Raw genomic sequence first — 11,994 nt, forward strand, 5'->3', positions numbered from 1 at the left:
GCGAAGATAAAACGAAGCTTCAATTAATCGCTATTCCTTTCCGCTGTGTAGCGCTTATCGAATATCGATATATAACATGATTAAAATCGACTTTTCACATCCCTAAAAACGCACACACACGTTTTTACGCAGCATACACTTGATTTGAAGTTAATCTTGTCAACAGTATCAGGCGTAGGCGTGGCTCACTCAGCGATTGCCCTTATCAATATCTTCATGAAACCTAAGTAAAACTAAACGTTGTTTCTATCTTTATGAATCCTTTTTTTATTATTGTAATTCGTATTCCTAGTTAGATGTATGTATCAGATGTATTTTTTTGCGTTACATCGATATCGATAAATTTCACAATAGTTCCTGCTAAATTTGCTTGCATTTGCACTTAATAACAAACACGTGTTGTTTGAAACTTGAATCCATTTGTCGTCTGACCCTCTAACGAACCTGTATGTTATTTTGCTTTAGCTATACTTAAGTGTTAAAATTTAATTATAATTAAGTGACCGTGATTCAATATGGGTGCGGACAGCTCAAAGGAAGAAAACAAGTAAGGAAATTATTATTATCAGCAAATTATTTTTTTGTATTAAATAACAGTAAGTAGGTAAGTAGTATATCTAGTACAAAGTTGAATAGGTTACCTACATTAACTACCAAGAAGGTATCAACCTACTTAAACATTTATAAGTAGATGACGTGGGGAGAAGTAGGTAAGGTAGGGAATACTCGTAGATAGGTACTACAAAGACTTCCTGGACTTGTGTTAGTTTAGTTGTTTACTGTGTGGATAATAGGCAGGTGCGTGGATTGATAATCTATATACCTATAAATGCAAGTGTCCTGACTGACTGACTGATTCATCAACGCAGAGCCGAAACTACACAAGCTAGAAAGTTGAAATTTGCACACTATGTTGCATTTATAAAGTGTACAAGAGATAAGAAGCGATTTTGAAAAATTCAACCCCTAAGGGGGTTAAAAAGGGGATGAAAGGTTGTATGGGGTACAAGTTTTATTTTAAGCTAGGAATTTGAAACTTCGTAAAAAGATATATTATTAAAATACAAGAAAACTAATTTCAGCGTTTTTTAAAATTATCCCCTAAGGTGGTGAAAAAGGGGTTGAAAGTTTGTATGGATATCATACATTTTTTCGAACGCGGGACTTGAATCTTTGTATTTGGGGATATTATTACAAGACAGGAAAAGTAATTTCAGCGTTTTGTAAAATTCATCCCCTAACAGGGTTAAAAAGGGGTTGAAAATTTGTATGGGGTTAAAATTTTATTTTAAGCTAGGAACTTGAAACTTCGTAAAAAGGTATTATTTTAAAATGAAAAAAAAACTAATTTTAGCGTTTTTGAAAATTCATATCTCAAGGTGGTGAAAAAGGGGTTGAAAGTTTGTATGGACATCAAACATTTTTGTGAGTGCGGGGCTTGAATCTTTGTACAGAGGCATATTATAAGAATACAAGAAAAGTAATTTCAGCGATTTTGAAAATTCATCCTTTAAAAGGGTTAAAAAGGGGTTGAAAGTTTGTATGGAGATCAAATATTTTTGTGAGTGCGGGGCTTGAATTTTTGTACAAAGGCATATTATTAGAATACAAGAAAAGTAATTAAAGCGTTTTTAAAAATTCATCCTTTAAAATGGTTAATAAGGGGTTAAAAGTTTGTATGGGGTTCAATTTTTATTTTAAGCTAGGAATTTGTAACTTCGTAAAAAGTTATTTCATTAAAAAAGAAGAAAACTTATTTTAGCGATTTTCAAAATTCATCCTTTAAGGAGTTTAAGGTGATGAAAAAGGGGTTGAAGATTTGTATGTAGGTAAGTCAAACATTTTATTAAGTGAAGATCTTCATCATCTTTGTAAAATGGCATATTATAAAAATACGAGAAAAGTAATTTCAGCGTTTTTAAAAATTCATCGCTTAAAGGGTCGAAAGGGGGTTGAAAGTTTGTATAGGGTTTAAATTTTATTTAAAGCTACAAACTTGAAACTTCGTATAAAGGTATTTTATCAAAAGAGAAGAAAACTAATTTCAGAGTTCTTGATAATTCATCCCTCGAGCTGGTGAAAAAGGGGTTGAAAATTTGTATGGAGGCCAAACATTTTTTTGAGTTGAGACTTGAATCGTTGTTTAAAGGCATATTATTAGAATACAAGAAAAGTCATTTCAGCGTTTTTAAAAATACATCCCCTAAAATAGTTAAAAAGGGGTTGAAAGTTTGTATAGGGTTCAAATTTTATTTAAAGCTAGGAACTTCAAACTTCGTAAATAGGTAGTTAAGTAGTAGGTTTTATTAAATACAGGACATGAAAATCTTCTAAGGGGGTTGAGAGGGATTATATCGAGAACAATTTTATTCAGTTAGGGGCTTGAAACTTCCTAGGTTGTGAAAGACAAGTCTCATGCGTTGTATAATAATAATAATTAACCAAGTATTAACCATCCTACTGCAATCTTTTGCTACATAATGTTCTAAGCTAATGTAGAATATATAACCACCAATATTCAAATCCACGCGTACGAAGTCGCGGGCAACAGCTAGTATGATATGAGATCGCATATCATATATTATGCCCCATATACATAGAGTAAGTAATAAAGAGTAAATAAGCGGTCTAAGAAGTAATTCACTCCGTGGCCTGTATGAATTGTTAGTGTTACTCGTATCGTTAACGAGTTAGCTACCTACCCTAGATAATTTGTATACCTGTTTCCTGAATATTAAGCACCTGCTATTAGGTAGCTATGTCAAACCTTTAATGTCTGTAAACATTAGGTGTGGAAATGGTCCTATAGGCAGGTATAGCCATCTGCAAAAGTGCATATCTACTTTATGAATAGAATTCATAAAGTGAATATGCAATTTTGCCAGCCTCTATACAGGATGTTTTTAGGGTTCCGTAGCCAAACGGCAAAAAACGGAACCCTTATGGATTCGTCATGTCTGTCATGCCACAGCCACTTTTTCCGAAACTATAAGAACTATACTGTTGAAGCTTGGTAAGAAGTTGATTGTATTCTGTGAACCGCATTAAGATTTTCACACAAAAATAGAAAAAAAAAACAATAGATTTTGGGGGTTCCCCATACTTTTTTCATCAAACCCATACGTGTGGGGTATCTATGGATAGGTCTTCAAAAATGATATTGAGGTTTCTAGTATATTTTTTTTCTAAACTGAATAGTTTGCGCGAGAGACACTTCCAAAGTGGTAAAATGTGTCCTCCCCCCTGTAACTTCTAAAATAAGAGAATGATAAAACTAAAAAAATATATGATGTACATTACCATGCAAACTTCCACCGAAAATTGGTTTGAACGAGATCTAGTAAGTAGTTTTTTTTAATACGCCATAAATCCCCTAAATACGGAATCCTTCATGGGCGAGTCCGACTCGCACTTGGCCGCTTTTTTTAAATATCTTTCGTTAAATTGAAATAATCACGATTATTTAGCAGTGGCGCTAGTGTGCACGTTGATGGGCTCTTAGGTGTTGAAATGGTCCTACAGGATGTTTTTTTTTACCCTTAGCCATATTCACCGAAATCGAGTAAAACAATATATAAGTGTGATATGAATGAATGAATGAATGAATGAAATTTATTCCAGAAATATTCCATATGTGATTAAAATATCTAAAATATTTAAAACTAATTACATAATAAGTTATAATATGTATGATAATATGATATTCGTGTTATCTCACAACTAGCTCTAATGATATTACTCAACAACATAATATGACTAATTATTTTGATTTTTCTTCGCTGAGTCAACCTGACCTACCTCTGTAACCTATACTGTTTCAGATCCAGGTTACAAGACGAAAGACAAAGTCGGAACCAGTATGTCACGCAACAGAGACGACAGGAATCACTACAGACTGCTAGTGTGACGTATCAGTCGCCTGTACAAACCCCGTAAGTTATTTTAATATCCACAGAAGTGACCTTTTTCTAAAATGTGTTTGACCCAAAAAGCCTATACAGGTGTCCCAGTACTACCACGTCACAGTGACACCGGAGGTAGGTCAACTCGAGAGGAACCTAACCAGCCTAACATGACCTCAGTAAAAGTGGCATGGTTCTGGAGTTATTACCGAAAAAAAACATGAATTTCAACTGAAGAGGAAAATTCTCATTTTTTTCGGTAATAACTCGAATCAATCAATATTTGGGTAATATGGCTCCATCGATACTGTCGATGATTTCGCCAACGTCAAATAGTGCACTTCGACCCGCCCCGGCTTCGCACGGGTTAACAAATTATACATAAACCTCCCTCTTGAATCACTCTATTAAAATAAACCGCACCAAAATCCGTTGCGTAGTTTTAATGATCTAAGCATACAGACAGACAGACAGAGAAGCGACTTTGTTTTATACTATGTAGTGATAAATAAACTTCAGCCAGTGTACGGTATATAAAACTATAAAATTATGGCCTCTAGGGCTCTAGCCAGCCACGGTTAGAGGTAGAAATACTAAATGCTCGTAGAGCACGACGTTGTTCGGTTGTAGGTATTATGAGCTCTTGTAAGGCGATAGCTGGACTTTATAAGGGCCACGTGGAGCTACCTGGCGTTGACGCCAGAATGGTGATTTAACTCGTATCTAGATTAATTCTTCATTATCCACACACTTCCATATTAGTTTAATAATAAGCTATCAGTATTACATTTTAAACAACAATAATGGGCAAAAACAAAGAAATTAATCACGACCCGATGGCGGTCGACAAGAAGCCCCAACTGACGTAATAACTCGAAAACCGTTCAACTTTACTGAGGTCATGTTAGGCTGGTTAGGTTCCTCTTGAGTTGACCTATCTCCCGCGGTGTTACTGGGGACACGCTGCATATATCGTCAGGTGACAAGGAAAAGTCACTAATTACTATAAAATATTTAAACAAAAATCAACCTTCTTTTCGTACTAATATGGTTCACTATGGCTATGAACTTGTGGTGGTACTTAATGACTTTTGCTTGTCACCTGACGATATATTAAGCTTAATACCTATATTGATAACACTTTCAGTACAGAGAGATCCCGAACGCCTTACAGTTACACAACGGAGAACTTACAAAGTGTAATAAAACAAACTAGCCAACCAAATGTTCTGGAAAGATCCCGCAACCCATACAACTTTAACTCTGAAAACTTGCATGGAAACAAGCAATCTCCCAATTTGTACCCAAACCTTAACGTGAGCCAAGGCGAGGACAGCTTTGTTTACGTGAATAACTATGGACAACCAAGGTACCCTACATTTAAACTTTCATGAAACAAGTACTGGCCAAGCATGGTCAAGCAAATCTTGTCAGTAGAAAAAGGCGCGAAATCCAAATTTGCTATGGGACGATATCCCTTCGCGCCTACATTTTTCAAATTTGCCGCCTTTTTCTACTGCCAAGATCTGCTTGACCATCTATAATTAACACTAGTAAGTGTACACATATACATGTATATGTATATGATTGTAAATTAATAAATACATTAAAAAAATAGTAACATACCTACCCGTGTAGATATATGGCTTTATTCACGTGTATATTGGATGCTTTATACATAAACAACAAAACTCAGTGCCTAAAACGTTCACTGCATGACCCTAATTAAATCGAAACTAATTTTAAGTACGTTAGGTACAGTCGCCATCAGATATATCTAAGCGGCCAAGATGCTCACAATTATCTGAACACGCCTCTCAAGCGTTAAGTGCGTGTTCAGATATTTTTGAGCAGCTTGGCCGCTCCGATATAATATCTCATGGCGACTGTACCTACCTGCTTACTAAAATTACAGTTAGGTAGATGATTTTTTTCTAATCGTACTTTGCTAAAATGCTTGCCTAAATTAATATCCCACCTACTACTTTAACACATTCATTGCCACCCAGCCAAACAAGACATCCGCGCCAGGCCAAAAAATTTCGTCATATAAAGCTGTAGTACCACGATCCCGACTATCGGGTCGTCCGGCCTGGGAACGAAATCATAAAATACCCGATAGTCGGGTTTTCGGCACTGAATGTGTTAAGCATTGACGTATAATATGGCTATGGACGGGCTAATGGGGCACTAAACATCGTAGGTACTAGTTCAGCGATGCTATCCACGAATTCCAGCCAATTGTGCAGTCTAACGCGACTAGCAGTAGTAGCGAGTAGTAATACTTAGTCTAATGCGAACTCATCAACCAATCGCGTTGTAGCGATTTCACACCGCTGTACTGGCCCCTGTCATGCCTCATTATTATTACCCGTAAAGCCAGTCCCTAGATATCTATGTCAATGGTGTTAAGTATATTGTTATACCACCAGCAGACCAACACCAGCAACCAGACCCCCACCGCAGCCATCGGCTCCTCCAGCCTCTCAGTTCAACGAAATATTAAATAAACCGACAACTCTTCTCAACGCGCCAAAGAGCCCCTCGACGCCTCCGCAATTGCCTACTCGGAGACATCCATTCTCCCAAGCCAACGTGGTACAAAAGGTTGCTGTGTCCAACGTGAACGCTCCGCCAAAGGTTCCTCCTAGGCCGCCGACACCGTCTAAGTCGAGGTAAAAAACTTGATTATAGATCGTGCGTTTTACGAAGGTGTGTTCCGTAATGATTATTCATTGGTTCCGTAATAATGATAATTAAGAATATTAAGATGGTTCGCTAATGGATTCGCGAATGCGTTTTAACCATGTTTTGACAAGTTACCTATTAATTGTTTTTTACACAGTCATAATTATAATGCTCCCGGGACCTCGCAGTCGGTAAATGCTTCTACCAATAAAAATGAAGCACTGTCAGATGCGAAACCCAATACAGCAGGACCTTCGAAGTCGAAGCCTTCTGCCAATAAGAATGGACCGAAACCAGGTGGCAGGTTAGTTTAAAATAATTGTCTGATTCTATACCTTAGGATACAGTCGCCATCAGATATTGTTATGTAGGACTTATTAGGAGCGGCAAGTGTTCAAAAATTTGAACATGCACTTTAACGTCTTTATTATACAGGCTTTGTTCCGATATTTGTGAAGACCTTGGCCGCTTCGATATATCTGATGGTACTGTACAGTTTGCGATCCAAGGTTATGCACTATGCAGCAACTTTAGCTGTTATAAAACTACATTATTAAATTTATATGTGTAAGTATCGTAAAACGGGGTGAGTAGGTTTCGCGGGGAGAGGTGAGTTATGAATGGGGAGAGAAGGTTTGAGAGGGGGGTGAGAAGGGATTTTAAGGCTACTGCTACAAAAATAATGTATTCCAATTTAAAATGGAGCTATAGTAAATATAGTAATACGCATAATAAAAAAAATCGATCCAACAATCTTTCAAAATCACCTTTGTATGAAAACCCCTCTCACCCCAAATACGAGGCACGACGGGGTGAGGTGGGTTTTCCTCTTTATCGTCAAAGTTATGAAATGGAACTACCCAAAATAAATAAAAACTAAAATACAAACGCTGGAACACTTATTATATACACCATTCAGTTTTCATATGTAAAATGTTATCGAGGTTTGAATTTCAGTTTTGACCCTACTCACCCCATTTTACGGTACCTAACATTTGAAACTTAATAAGCGTTACAGATTAAGAGCCAACAGGAGCTAAGATTTAAATATTTTAGGTAAATATACCCGTCTCGCTAACGGAAGCGGCTCCTAAAACTAGTGCGATAAGGACAAGGCGAAAAATCCTGCGTAAAAATATCAAAAATCGAGGTTTCGTACTCGACTGTTTCCTCCTCCAAAACTTAACCAATCGTAACCAAATTTGGAAATCTAAATGATTATGACATTATCTGTGTCGGACCGTTTTGCTTTTTTGACTAATTGATGTCAGTTTTGAATAGCACGCCTCTCATTGCGGCATAGTCAATTAGGCCATTTTGGCCATTTTTGAAGGGCTCTAGCGCCTTAAAAAACAAAAATATCAAAAAAAGCAAAACGGTCCGACACAGATATTGACAATATTAATTTGTGTTGAAAAAATCATTGCTCTAGCTTCAAAACCCACGGTGGAAACAGTCGAGTACGTTTGTATGGAGAAATGACCACTCCTGTTGGCTCTTAAATCATATTACATATGAAAAATTACTACTGACTACATACTTTATTTTTAACTTTCCAGGGGCCGAGACAACGACATTAGTTGCCCGACTTGTGACCAGCGCTATGGACTCAGCATCTACCAGTGCAGCATGGGCCACGGCTCCTGCCAGGACTGCCGCCTGGCTCAGAGGTTGTGTGGCAAATGTCTATCGCCCATCACTGCCATGAGGAACATTGCGATGGAAGCTGTTATAGCTGACGTAAGAATGTTTAGTCTTATGCACCCTCGGAATCCTCTAGTGAGGTCAGGCGTGGCTCACTCCGCGATTTCGTCGCGTCGCAACAAGTACCTACAAGTACATCCGTCCTACACCAATTTTGGTGGCTAGCCATAAGCCGCGCGTGGCGCTTGTGCCACCTAGCGGTCATATCCGTCGTAATGATAACAGACGCGTTTTGTTAGAGAGTGAATCTTCTGTACATAGTACTATTATTTATTCTGTGGTGAGGTTAAAAACCCATCACTTATACCGTTCGTGAAATAGGCCCCAGCTCTTAGTGTTGTTTTACGTTACAGTTGAACAGTAGTTGTCCGAATGAGGGCTGCACACTGCGCTTTAAGTTCGATGGCATGCAGCGTCACCTCAAGGAGTGCCCGTTTGGGGAGATGGACTGTCCAATGGGCTCAGTCTTCGGACAATGCTCAACTCGATGTAAGTAAACCAGTTAATGTTATTCATTTACTTCTAGTTTCCTACTTCTTAATGATTTTAACCAATCCGAAAGTACGTATGTTTGTCTAATCTGTTACCTTAGATCAAGTCTGTGTCTTAGATACTGCTAAATTACTAAACCGATGTTTAGGTATGAATTTTGACATGATAACTTAAATACAACTTATTCTTTTGCATTCTCAATAAATAATAAAAATAAATACTTAAGCTTTGGATTCCTCCAAAAACGGTGCCGTAATATGACGGCCGCTATAATATAGCGTTGCATGACGTCACTAGAACGTTGTCTATGTAAACAAGATGGCGCGGTTTCCTAGGCGGCGTTGATTGTCAACGTAACGTAAAAAAGCGGTGCCGTCATTTGGAAGACGGCCGTCATGACGGTGTCGATAGTTTCGTGAACGTTTTATTAGATAGCGGTGACGCCATTTTGAATAAATGACACGAGATTTGAATAAATGATTCCGTGCTACAATTATTTTCCTCTTCTGATGATATTTCATCCTCCAAGTAAATTATAGATGGTCAAGCAAATCTTGTCAGTAGAAAAAGGCGCGAAATTCAAAATTTCTATGGGACGTTACAAAGAGTAAAGTAAGTATATAGGTAAAGAGAGCCCTCTTGAAGCATTTTATGGAAACTCATTTGAAAGCGCCATCTCTGATTCTCCGCCGAGACTAAGTATGTTTGTGTGCGTGCACAACTACATATGCATCCATACTAGGGTTGCCAACCATTTTTTGGTAGAATATAGTATTTTCCAGAATAGGGCATCAAAAATATAGTACATTTCAAAAAAATATGGTACTTTTAGATAAAATACTAAACATAAGTGTAACATACGTTTAATCGGAAATATAGTATTATAGCGTACTATATATTTTTCCAAAAGTATATAGTACAGAGAGCCAAAATATAGTACAATACTATATAATATAGTACGGTTGGCAACCCTAATCCATACGTGTACTTTCGTACATAATATTAGGTCTACTTGGACGGTTTACAAGTCCATTTTTTGTTTGGTTTCTTGTAACAAAAACCTTTAATTGTTTACAAGAAATCAAACAAAAAATGTACTTGTAAACCGCCCAACTAGACCTAACATTATGTGGAAAAGGTTAATGTTATCAATAATGGAATAAAGAAAAAAACAGAATATTAAATTCAATATGTTTATTGCATACATGTTTTACATCACATTATCGCTAGGAAAGTACAATTTTAGGTAAACAATAGAAAAGAAAGCGAGTGTGGTGAAAATACATGTTAATAAGAAAACTTGAATAATTTACTACGCACAATACAAGCACATAGTCTAGGCATTGTAGCAGATTAGTAAAATTATATGAATTTTACAGTGACATCTGGTGACGTAGTTTGTGTAATCGGAAGTCAACTTTACGCAATAGTATGTTGTCGGGGGCAAAATATAGAAATCGCCTGCATCTTTACTGACGTTAACTACATTTCTAGTGTCCCCCCCCCCCCCCTGGGACGTTATCCCTTCGCGCCTGCATTTTTCAAATTTGCCGCTTTGACCTTGGTGGCTGACGGTGTGTTATTACGCCATGGTACTTTCCACATGTCGTCACCGTAAAGACGGCCGTCTTTTGCGGCCGCTATATGACGGCCGTCATATGACGGCACCGTTTTCGGAGGAATCCAAAGCTTTACTGGAGATATGAACTTGACCACATTTTTCTTAGGCAAAGTTTCTGACATGGCTGCACATTTTGACGAGTGTCACAAGGAGCAACGCACCGCAGAAATAGACAAGGAGCTGTATGTGTTCAACATATGCATGGACACCCAAAAATTGTTTCTTATAAAGAATGGTCCCTACAACTTCTTAGTTCACGTCAAAGTAGACGAGAAAGAACGTAAAATTTCAATGACTGTCCAGTTGCTAGGCACGAAAATGAGTGCCGACAAATGGACATACGAGTTCCATGTCTACAACAAAAGACAGCCGTTAAGGAAGTATCTTTACGTTGACAATTGTCAGTCAATCGGTACTCCTGTTGCGGATATTTTCAAGGAGAGCCAGTGTGCTACCCTGCCACTTAGTTACGCCATGACTTTCGTCAACGAAAGCGCTTTGACGTACAAGTTTTATATAAAGAAGGAAATGAACCAGCGTGGCCGCAGGAGAGGTCCCAGGAATAACGATGCCAATGAAACAACTGGTTAAACCAGGCTGACAGCTGCAAAACTTGTATTAACACGCTGCAGTCCGCCAGTTTCGGCCTTTGGCAAGTTAATCTAAGTATATAAGCTTTAGTAACCTAAGTCCATGTCGATTTTACTAAATTCTTAGAGTTGGTTGAATGTGGAGCCATTCAAACTCTTGAGTGAGAAGACTTAGAAGTGAACTCACGTATATAAGTATCAAACCAAATGGACTTATTTAGGTTCCATTTTGTTCTTATGTACCTACAAATTTATTATTTCATATGACTATGATTGAAATGTACAATTAGATATTTACTTTACGATTTGTTTGTCATTTCGTTTGTCTTTAACATTGTATCTTAGGAATTCGAATGTTAAATAATAACAAGATTATAATGTAATAGGAGCTTAATTCCACTCTTCAATGTTTTCTCAATTAGGTATGTAAAACAGATATGATATAAGATGTAAACAGTCTAAACAGATATTAAAGACATTTTAATTCACTATTTACTTTTTCCATTCAGCTTAAGCCAACAAGTTTTATTCGTATGGATTATCTTAATGGATGTTTAATGTTAGCTAATTAAGCACGTCCAAGTTTAGTTATGATACGGACGTAAAATTAATCTATTTAGCTCCTTATTTGGAGTAACATAACTATGAAACTACATAGTTCCTACATTGCTTCGAACTTTGAACTAACGTAATTACTTAATTAGTAATTACCTATTAGCGGATGATATCGCGTTCCAACTAGAAGAAGTGTATAAAGGATCATAATTATTGGATACCCTAGTTCACACTCGTACTAATTACGACGAACTTTTTATTGTAATTAATACCAGATAGTACACAAACATGAAATCTTTATTAATACCAAGTTTTCCGCGTAATTGGTACCTATCTACGAGTGTGAATTTATATTATGTCTTACTATAACGCATCTATGATATAGTAGGTATACTATAGTAAAGAGTATAGGCATAAGTAGGTATAGGTAATGCGTGGTGGG

General features: G+C 37.1%; 1 protein-coding gene across 1 annotated transcript; it reads left to right on the forward strand.

Moving 5' to 3' along the window:
* Positions 1 to 468: 468 nt before the first annotated feature.
* Positions 469 to 10,998, forward strand: LOC134657149 (E3 ubiquitin-protein ligase sina-like). The gene is made up of 8 exons (XM_063512701.1): positions 469 to 547; positions 3,822 to 3,932; positions 5,050 to 5,271; positions 6,356 to 6,571; positions 6,748 to 6,894; positions 8,150 to 8,330; positions 8,648 to 8,783; positions 10,514 to 10,998. The coding sequence occupies exons 1-8, from the start codon at positions 516 to 518 to the stop codon at positions 10,996 to 10,998; spliced, it is 1,530 nt and encodes a 509-aa protein (XP_063368771.1). The 5' UTR covers positions 469 to 515.
* The last annotated feature ends 996 nt before the right edge of the window (positions 10,999 to 11,994 follow it).

This window comes from Cydia amplana, chromosome 19, assembly GCF_948474715.1.
Source record: "Cydia amplana chromosome 19, ilCydAmpl1.1, whole genome shotgun sequence".
In the NCBI taxonomy this organism is placed as follows: Eukaryota; Metazoa; Arthropoda; class Insecta; order Lepidoptera; family Tortricidae; genus Cydia; species Cydia amplana.

What these genes read in the sequence shown, in the direction of transcription:
- LOC134657149 (XM_063512701.1), top strand. Translation starts at nt 516, where the DNA reads ATGGGTGCGGACAGCTCAAAGGAAGAAAACAA. An exon ending in CAGTCGCCTGTACAAACCCC is followed by an intron (nt 3,933 to 5,049) that starts GTAAGTTATTTT and finishes TAACACTTTCAG; the next exon opens with TACAGAGAGATCCCGAACGC. An exon ending in AATAACTATGGACAACCAAG is followed by an intron (nt 5,272 to 6,355) that starts GTACCCTACATT and finishes ACCAGCAACCAG; the next exon opens with ACCCCCACCGCAGCCATCGG.